Below are 10615 nucleotides of genomic sequence, written 5' to 3' on the forward strand. Positions count from 1 at the left end.
GTGTGAGAGCTAGGGACGTGCTTTCCTCTCCTATTGAGAAGCAGTAGAAGCAGCAGTGAACTCCAAACAAGCTGCAGACTGTACACTCACTGCATGTGGAAGGAAAGATTGTCAACGCTAAAACTCTGGGCGACAGGATTATGGGTGACTTCTATAATTTGGAAAAAGATGTTATTTTTAAAAATATAATTGAGTAAACATCAATTTATACACATTTCCAGGATACATAGATAGCTTAAAGCAAAACAGTGGTTTTAATTTGTTTTCTTTCAGGTGGAACGTGGAAGCCCCAAGAGCTGCTTCTTATTTTTGGGGTCTGTCCTCTGTGAAGTGAACTGGGTCAGTGTGCTCTCTGATGCCTGGAGTCCCAGTCCCCTCCCGGAGACCCGGAGCATGGTTGTCTGCCTCCTTTTCATGATGATTTTATTGGCAAAGGAAGACCAGCTGGTTGACCAGCCGGTAAGTTTGGAGACCTGGGATACAGCTTGGCCGTCCCCCAGATCCTGACTCTCGATGAAGCTGTCATTTGTCAGTTGTTGCCCTGATGTCTTTCTCCCTGTGACTGTGCTCGGCACATGGGATGCCCAATTTTCTTGGATAATCCGTAATCCAAAAATTGTGAAGGGAACTACACTGAGTCAGAATATAAAAAGTAATGTTATTTTACATCTCATTAATTGCTAATTCTAACACCAGATCAGAGAATCCCTTTGAAAATTGGGTTCTGAATGCTTACAGATCTTGTATTTTTGCCCCAACTTTGGCTGTTACTTTCACTAGTGCTACTAACTTGAGTAGATACTTATCTGATATCTTAACTGTTCTGTGTTTTCAAATAGGCCCTCTTAGTGGTCACTTCTGAGACTAATTAGAAACACATGTTTCTGGAAAGTGGGAGCTCTGGAAATAAAGAACTGTGTGTTTCGTTTTCAGGACTCGCCTCTACTTAGTCTCCTGGGGCAGACGAGCTCCCTTTCATGGCATCTTGTGGATATGGTGTCGTACCAGAGTGTGCTAGGTTATTTCAGCAGCCACTACCAGCCCTCCATCCTCCTGGCTAAGGAATCTTCTGCTGAATTAATCGTGAAGCTCCTAAAAGTGGCTGCGGGCCTCTCTATTCCTACCGACAGCCAGAAACATCTTGTAAGTTGAGGGGGTGCTTTAAAAGGCAGAGTGTTCCTCAGGGCTGGCGATGGCTTGAGTGCTGCGGAGGACAGCCTTGAGCTCTGTGACAGCCCATCTGAGAGAGTGGGAGGGTGCTGAGCACGTGTGCTCATATTTTGGCCTCTTGGATCTTTTCGTTTTGGTAAGCCTTTACTTGCTAGCAGTGTCACATGCTCACAAGAGGCCAAAAGGATTATGGCTTAGTGGTCTGAATGTCATTGGCAGCAGAATGTCAGGGAAATAATAAGTTTGGTCCCAAACTCACTGTCATTCTGATCTTGGTTTTCTCATCTGAATTGGAAATAATACCTTGCCTCAAAGTGTTGTGAGGATTAAATTAAATAACGAACATAAAAAATTTTGGAAAAGCTCCTGGCCAGTAATTAGTGTGTAGTTAATGTTTTAATATAGTAAAAAAGGAAGAGTGATCTACAGGAATTTGGGGGAATATAGGCCCTAGTCCAGTGATGGCGAACCTTTTGAGCTTGGCGTGTCAGCATTTTGAAAAACCCTAACTTAACTCTGGTGCCATGTCACATCTAGTAATTTTTTGATATTTGCAACCATAGTAAAACAAAGACTTATATTTTTGATATTTATTTTATATATTTAAATGCCACTTAACAAAGAAAAATCAACCAAAAAAATGAGTTTGCGTGTCACCTCTGACACACGTGTCATAGGTTCGCCATCACTGCCCTAGTCTAAGTGTTACCACAGATTTGCATGTCCCCAGACACAGGGCCCTTAGACACCCCTGCTGCGTGGCTTCCTCCATTCACACAGCTTGCATGGATTCATTTGAATGATTCTTTGTTTTATTGTCAGGATGCAGTTCCAAAATGCCGAGCCTTCATTCATCAGATGGTTCAATTCCTCAGCTCCCTGGAACAAAATGGAAAAATCACCCTAGCCATCCTAGAACAGGAAATGTCTAAGCTCTTAGATGATATCATTGTCTTTAACCTGCCTGGTAAGTGACCACCGGAAGATTGTTGTATTTATTCAGTAAATGAATTCCTGTTGTCTGTAAGGCATTGTGACATCAGAAAGATGGACAAGATACAGTCATTTCTGTTTCCAGAGAATCAGAGGCAAACGCATGAAGTGAAAATTGACAGAACCGGGAAGAGAAATGTCATACTCACTTATAGTGAGAGATTTTGACACATGCTTCACAGTAATTGATAGGTCAAATAGACAATAAGTAAGACTATAGGAAGTCTGGATGTTCTGGCATATAGTGAATGATGTACCTGTTTCATATACCAGGTCTACCGGTTAATAATGCGGATTTTGTGATCAAAGAAAACATGACAATTTCAAGAGAAACATCAAAAGTGCTTTATTCAAAGTAATGTCTATGGCTAGCTACACATTCCCCCATCTTTCAGATAATTTGTGGATACCGTCCCAATAGAACTTTTCTTGTTTTGAGGCAAACCATTCAGAGATCCAATTTTCCAATTCTTCGTATGTTTTGAAGTGCTACTCACGAAGTACATGTGCCATCGATCGGAACAAGTGGCAATCTGAAGGAGCAAGGTCTGATGAATACAGCGGGTGGGTTAATACTTCCCAGGCAAGATCTTTTAATGTGTCTTTAACTGGTTTTGAAGTGTGTAATGATGCGTTATCATGAAGCAAAATTACTTTGCGGTGTCTTCTGGCCCATTCTGGTCGTTTTGCAATCAAAACGTGGTTCAATTTGATTATCTGTTGTCGGTAGCGATCAGTATTAGCGCTTTCACCTGGTTTTAGATGCTCATAATACACCACACCTTCCTATCCCACCAAACGCAGAGCATTGTCTTCTTTCCGAAATGATTTGGCCTTGCAGTTGATGTTGATGGTTGACCTGGATCAACCCATGATTTTGTGCATTTGGGATCCTCAAAATAAATCCACTTTTCATCGTCAGTCACAATTCGATGCAAAAAAGACTTTTTTTCGTGCCTTTGAAGCAACATTTTACTGATGACTTTTGCACAAGTATCTTGAGATGCAGCATGTTCACCATAAGCTTCCCCAAGTATACCATAACTTTCAGCAGCACTTTTCTTCAAAATAAAGTAATGAATTAAAACTTCCCGCAAATGCTCTTTTTTTTGGCATGAAATTCGACATTTTTAAGTGTAAAAACATCTATGATGTTAACACCTTCAGAAAATTTGACATATGAAGTTTTGAAGCTTGTTGTCAATACAACAAAATAGCATACATATCAAATCGCATATATATCAACATATGTGTAACTCCATCTACTGAAAAAATCCGCATTATTAACCAATAAACCTGGTAGATCCTGTAGGTATGGAATAAGATGATGCACCTAGCATTTAACACCAACTTGCAAGCCACAACATTCAGAGACTGTTAAAGGAAAGAAAGGGAATTTAGAAAGCAGTACTGGAGAAGCTGTTTTAGAGGTGATCCTGTGATTGGGCCATGAAGTTTGAATAACAGCTTACCAGGCAAAGAAGAGAAAGGTATTCTAGAAAGATCTTAATCGGAAGAATGATGGGATCACATCTCATTTTTACGAAAGTGTTTGTTGTCTCAGTTGATGACTAATAGAAGGGGAGAGGCTGAGATCTGTTAGGAGGCTTATTGCAGTCATTTTTTATTCCCATGAGTCATAATTAAAAGGTAAATTAAAATTGCCGTTCAGATGAAATTCAGAGATAAGCCTTTAAAGTCCTTGCTTGATGATAAGTAGGTCTTATAGTGACATTAAATTAGGGTTTATTTAACGTTGTGCAAGTGGGTGAATTTGGCTGGATGGGTGTGGTGAGTAAGCTCTCCCTACTCCCATTGACATAAACACTGAAGCCGTGGTGTGAGAAAGCCACAAGTCTATCAGGTACAAAAGTGTGTTCCCAACTCCAGGAGCTAGAAATGGCAAAGACTGTACCTAATGAATATTTTCTCCATCTATTTTTTAATGTAAAAAAGAAGTCTACCTTAGTAACCGCCTCATTGGCAGTTATCTTGTAAAATGAATTTGCTCTTTTTCTTGTGTACTATTCTCTTTTTGCATCTTAATATTTTTGAGAGCCATTTGTATTACCAGCCTATTTTTATTATTCAAAAAAGCAAATAAATAGAAGATCTGCTATTAGGAGGTTATTTTTTTAAAGGTTTTTCCCTCCTTTTGTATTTCATTTTAAACTACAACTACTCTGTGTAAATCCCTGTAGAATTGACAGCTTTGGCATTGCAGGCGGTACTATTTCTAATTAGTTTACCCAGTGAGAGCTGAGATCTATGCATTTGGTTTTCCAAATGAGTAAAGTTGGGGGAATAATGGCTAATTAAACATGTGCTGATAAGTGAGTTACTCTGTCACACCAGCTTGATATGTCTGTTTATTAAAGCATTGCTTGGCCACGCTGCTTACCCAGGGACCTTGCAGCAGTTCCTGCCCTTACAAAGCACTCATGTGCTATGTTCTGCCCTTAAAAGCGAAGTCCGGTCCACAGTCTTCTTTCTGCTCTGAGGTCAGCCACAGAACCGTAGAACCTGCCTAGAGAGCAGCTTAGATGAAAGCACTGTTTCCCTGGGTCACGTTCATACGCCTTCCGGCCGCCTTTCTCAGTGTGTGTCCCTGTCCCCCTCAGACGTGGACAGCCAGACCCGCCACATGGCCCTCAGCAGCCTCTTCATGGAAGTCCTGATGATGATGAACAACGCGACTATTCCGACGGCGGAGTTCCTCCGGGGCAGTGTCCGGACCTGGATTGAGCAAAAGGTGCACGGGCTGGTGGTCCTGCCCCTTTTAACTGCCACCTGCCAGAGCCTGGCTTCCGTCCGCCACATGGCCGAGATGACAGAGGCCTGCATCACTGCCTACTTCAGGGAAGGTGAGGAGCCATGTCCTGCTCTCTGTAAAGGTGTTGATGTTTCAGAATGCTTTTGGTCTTTCTCATAAAGATCTGCACTTAGCATGAGAACCTGTGACCAATGTCTGTTGGTACAGGCGTGTTTCAGGGGAGGGAATTTCATGATAGACACATCGTGTGTGTCACAGACCCAAACATAGTCCTCCAAGAAAGTGCTATAAACCAGAATCTATATAATAATGACCCACCATATTAATTTCCTCTATTTTGTGACTTGTTAAAGTGAGTTTTCATAGGACTCCTTTTATTGTTTTTTTGTTGCATCTCTTAAACTATTATGAAGAGGTCACCCTCACTTCTCCCCACACCACCACCACTTTCCTTTTACCTTTGTCATTCTCTATCTCTGTCACATTCTAGAAACAACCTGGTCTGGTTAAGAAGAGTTGCAGAGAGCACCTCTCCACTCATACCCAGATGCACACCGTGGTGTGCACGTAGGCGAGATAGGAGGGAGGGAGAATGGATAGGACAGAGGGAGAATGCCAGGAAGAGCTGTATTCTGCCCTTTTTGACAACCCGTGAACCCCCATGGGAGGTGGTATGCACATCACCATGTCACCCCATGCTAATTCCCCCCAAAGAATTAACAACCATTAGGATGCCATCCCGGCTCCAAATCATTTGTGTACTAAAATAAAAATGCTTTTTTTTTCATTTTTGAAACATTTTGAAGGATTTCTGTTGAGATATGAGTCAAACTAAGCATGAGTAAAAAATATGATGGATAGAATAGTAATAATCTCCCTTAAGATGAGAAAGGTGGTTTATAAAAATGCAGCACCGGATTCTGATTTCTTGGCCCTCTCTGGTGGCTGGCCAGGCACGGGCATTTAGCAGGCCGGCTTTCCAGTCTTAGCTCAGGCCCGTTTCGCTGTTGTGGCTCTAGCGCCACAGTGGGCAGTGTCTTCTAGACGTGAAGCTTAAAGGGAAGAGACTCACTGGAGTAGTTCCGTCATTTGAATCTGGCGTTGACCTGCACTCTCCCCTTGGTGTTCTTTTTGTAGGCTCCCTCCATCAGATTGTAGGATGGGGCCCCATCCTGGTGTCCCTTCAAGTTCCTGAGCTCACCATAGAAGAGTTTCTGCAGGAGTGCCTGTCCCTCGGCAGTTACTTGACCCTCTATGTCTACCTGCTGCAGTGTCTCAATAGCGAGCAGACGCTGAGGAACGAAATGAAAGTGCTGCTCCTCCTAAGCAAGTGGTTGGAACAGGTGTATCCCAGGTGGGTTGGCCCTCTGGCTGCTGGTCAGACTCATTGGGTTTGGTCACTTGGAATGTAGGGTTGAAGTCAGTGTTCATTTAAGTTCACAGAACCAAGTGAAACAGAAACAAGCAAGGCTATGAGATACAGGAACACTTGTTTTAGAAAGATTTTTACTTGCCTGGGCTAATTTTCTGAGCAGGATTTTTATGTCCTAAAACAGACATGTTGAAACACCAGCCTTTAGCTTCCTCATCGGTTCAGTAGGGATAACAGCGTTTACCTAATAGGGTTGTTGTGAGGATTCAGTGAAGGAACATAAAGCTCACGCACAGTGTCTGGCATGCGGCAAGTATTTAATAAATGGTAGCTGTTACGGTCCCTGACTTTGTTAACATTGTTACTCGTTAGCTTAAGCTTTAGAAGTACTAAATGCCCCTTGAACTTAAAACTCACAGGTGGACTTTCAGTTAAGTGGGAGTAGAAAAAATCCCCTTCTGATGTTCTTTCCTCCTGGCCTCCCGCCAGGTCTGCGCAGGAAGAGGCAAAGCTGTTTCTGTGGTGGCACCAAGTCCTGCAGCTGTCCCTGATTCAGACGGAGCAGAACGACTCGGTCCTGACCGAATCGGTCATTCGAATCCTGCTCCTGCTGCAGAGCAGGCAGAGCCTGTTGGCCGAGGAGAGGCTCAGCTCGGGTATCCTGGGGGCGATTGGCTTTGGCCGGAAGTCGCCCCTGTCTAACAGGTGAGGAAGTGCCTGCGCTGCTCTCTGAGTGGCCTCGGCGTCAGCACGCACCCAGGGTTGTGAGACATGAGTAGGTTTTTGACTTAAGGGACTAGGTTTCCCTCAGAGACTAAGGGAAAATGATCAAGGCCTGGTCACATCTCCTGATTTTAAAATCATGTTTATATTTTTCTCATTTTAAAACAATTTTGGTTTTATGTTCAAAGAATTTTTTTTTTAAAGTAATGTCTCTTGTTGTATTTTGACTTTGTAACCTGACCACACTGCTGATTTCTTCTTGCCTTGAAGCCCGTGATAGTTTGTGGGATTAGGTTAAAATGCCCTGTCAGCTGCCTCACTGAGTGCACTTTCAGGATAATCCTGGTCCCAGCAGGGACCCCTCTGCTAGGGCTGTTAACTCAGGATGAGTTAAAGTTAACTGAGAAGAAGGATAAGCAGTGAGAAACAAATCTAGACTTTTGCTGCTAAAAAGTCCAAGGTCTGAAAGAATTTGCATTAGCCTCCCATTTTATCTCCTAATACGTACCTCATGCTGGTTTTTCTTCAAAGCCCTTATCGGTGCTGGGAAGAGTTCTCATTCCATTCTGACGTCAGCATTCTTGCGGACTAGCTCATCCTGTTGTTGCTACTTTGGGGACCACTTAATCCAAACCAGTTAGCATCCTGTTTCTTTGCTTGTGATAGAGTTTATCAGACCGTGTGATTCTGATTCGCTTAAATTCTGGTGAAACACACATAACATAAAATTTATCGTGGTAACCATTTAAAAACGTATGATTCAGTGACATTTAGTATATTCACAATGTTGTTGCAACCATCACTGCTAATCTAGTTTCAGAATATTTTCATCATCTCAAATGGCAGTCCAGTAAGCAATCACTCCCTATTAGTCCCTGTGTGTGTCCTATTCTGCGCGTTCATGTAAATGGAATTGTATAGTGGCCTCGTGTCTAGCTTTTCCCCCTTAGCATAACATTCAAGGCTCATCCATAGTTTAGCATGTATCAGTGCTTCATTCCTTTTTGGGACTGAATAATATTCCATTGTGTGGATACACACCACCAGGTTTTGTTTATCCATTCATCAGTTGATAGGCATTTGGGTTTTTCTATCTTTCAGCTATCATGAATAATGCTGCTCTGAAATTTGTTTACAAGTTTTTGTTAGAACAAGCACTCCTTTTAGATTCACTTGGGTGTATGTTCCCAGGAGTGGAATTGCTGGGCCATATTGGTACGCTGTGTTTGTTATTGAGGACCCACCAAACTTTCCCACAGCATTTCTCACAGCACCTGCACCATTCTTTACATCCCCACCAGCCCTGTCAGAGTTCCAGCTCTTCTGCATCTTGCCAACACTTTCATTCCTGGTCTGAATTATGCCTACATTGTTTGGGCAGTGATAGTGGAAGGGAAGACTAAGGCTCCTTCTTAATCATATTTAAGAGTTTCCTGAAGAGGCTGAAAACAACAGTAGGTCCAGAAATGTGTTAGTCTTGATTTTTAATAGAAAATATGTTATTTGTTTTTAAATGGTTATTTCAGTAGTCATTGACTTCTGACCTCTCCCTACGCCCAAGGTTCCGCGTGGTTGCCCGAGGCATGGCCGCCTTCCTTTCTGTTCAGGTTCCTGTGGAGGATCAGATCCGGTTGAAGCCTGGCTCTGAGTTATACCTCACCCTGAAAGCTCAGCAGGTCAGTGAAAGCAGCTTTCAGTGAAAGGGCAGGTGTTTTCCGCCAGGCGGGGAGGTGGGGAGGTGGCGCTGTGGTCTTTACACCGCTGGTGTGATGGCTGCAGGAGCCCAGCACGCCCTTAGTGCTCTACCTGTTGGAAAAGGGGTGCACGTGTGCTGCCCCAGATTTTCTACCACGTTCTGTAAAGGTTCCTGCCTGGAGCACTGTTACCACCATGTGGAAGAAGCAAGGTGTAGGCAGGCCTGTCTGGGATAGAACTTGGGGGCTGAGGCCTGGCACCGAGGAGGGACCATGGCTGAAGTGATGGGGGTTAGCTGAGCTGTCACTTGAACCAAGAAAATGGTTCCTGTTCTGTGAGTCTGGAGGATGACCACTGTTGGAATAACCCAACATGGAGAGAATGGTAGCTGTGAGAAGTTATAGTGTGTTCTAAAATGTGGAAGGTCCCATTCCTGTCACTGTTGTCACCTGTCACCAGGCTGGCCAGGTACAAAGGTGTGCAGTGTAAAATGGTGCGCATTCTTGAGTGCCTACTGCCTGCCAGGCTCTGGCTGGTCTACGTTGGAATCCCTGGATGCTGATCCTCATAACCACCTGGTAGCATAGAAACTTTTATTATCCTCATTTTTATGGATGAGGAAATGGAGAGAGAGAGAAGCTAAGTAATTTGCTGCAAATCTCACAGCTAATGAGTGCTGGAGCCAGGATTGGGGTTCACTCACCAGGTCAGCTCGGGGCCCACGCTCCGGCACTCTGCAGTAGTGTCTCTGTTCGTGGTATGTGTCGCTCTGTGGTTAGCTTTGTGGTGTCTCAGGCAGCCACGTTCAGGGTGATATCTTGGTTCTTAAGAGCGAAGGTTAAGCAGTACAACCAGCAGGTTTTCCCTCAGCATCTCTGTTTTTACAGTGCCCGGCTTGTGTCACCAACTGACTAGACAACTGCTGCTTGAACCCCCGTGTCATGTATGAACTGTCACAAGTCAGCAGATGAGTCTCTGGTTGTGAAGTCAGTGTCCTCCGCCGCTGCTGGCACTGGAGGGTGGGGGACAGGCAGCAGGCCAGGTGGCTGCGGCCGTGGCTCTCTGTGGGGAAGGGCTGTGCAGCAGTGCAGGCCAGGAAGAGGGGAGGCTGTGTGTAGACATGGCAGAAGCCCAGAAGCTGGAGCAGCCGGCCTCCTTTTGTTTGTGGTTAATCAGTGCCTGTGTTGGGACTTCTGATTTCAGTTCTGTAGCTTCCCCAGAGGTCCATGGTTGTACGAGATGACAACGGTAGGTGTGCCATACCTGCTGGACTCACCGTACAAGCATCCAGGTGGTTAAGCCTCTTGCCTTCCCTGTCTTTTAGGCTCTGAGCGTGCTTGAATCTTTGACAATAAGTAAGCAGTATGTTGAATACCAGGAGCAGATCTCTCAAGCGGCACAATTCATAAAGCACCCTGGCCATTGCCTCCACGACGGGAAAAGCTTCCTGGCTCTTCTGGTGAACCGCCTCTATCCGGAAGTGCATTATCTGGACAACATACGATAGAGACACCGGCTCCTCAAATACCGCTGCTGTTTATGTTTACATTTACCTTTGCTGTTGCACAAGTGACTGCTCAGCTTCACTGTGGAGCTCAGTGTGGCCAATGAAGTAGTTGACTGAGATGCAAGTCAGAGGCACTAGAGAATGCTTTTGTGCATGTGCACGTGTGTGTGTGTGTGTGTGTGTGTGTGTGTGTGTTCCTACAGCCAAAATTAAAAAGGTACTAAATGCAATTAGGTGCTTATGAAAGTAACGATGTCATTGTTTCCTATCCAAGTTCAAGGGCCCGCTAGCGTATGTCACAGAGAGCCCACTCCAACTTCTTGAGATTCCAATTACACACTAATTAGATCTGGAGACATGGAAAAAGGAAGAAAACGAAGAT

General features: G+C 44.2%; 1 protein-coding gene across 1 annotated transcript in view; it reads left to right on the plus strand.

Annotated features, from left to right (window-relative positions):
- Positions 1–10423, plus strand: part of LOC102751720 (ectopic P granules protein 5 homolog) — a gene marked incomplete at its 5' end in the record, with an annotated part of 47359 nt that extends 36936 nt beyond the window's left edge. Inside the window, 8 exon segments of the mRNA XM_015565555.1 lie at positions 274–459; positions 934–1143; positions 1993–2137; positions 4785–5027; positions 6074–6290; positions 6798–7013; positions 8593–8707; positions 10051–10423. Coding sequence (XP_015421041.1) covers positions 274–459; positions 934–1143; positions 1993–2137; positions 4785–5027; positions 6074–6290; positions 6798–7013; positions 8593–8707; positions 10051–10233 — 1515 coding nt within the window.
- Positions 10424–10615: the final 192 nt, after the last annotated feature.

This window comes from Myotis davidii, unplaced genomic scaffold, assembly GCF_000327345.1.
Source record: "Myotis davidii unplaced genomic scaffold, ASM32734v1 scaffold259, whole genome shotgun sequence".
Classification (NCBI taxonomy): Eukaryota; Metazoa; Chordata; class Mammalia; order Chiroptera; family Vespertilionidae; genus Myotis; species Myotis davidii.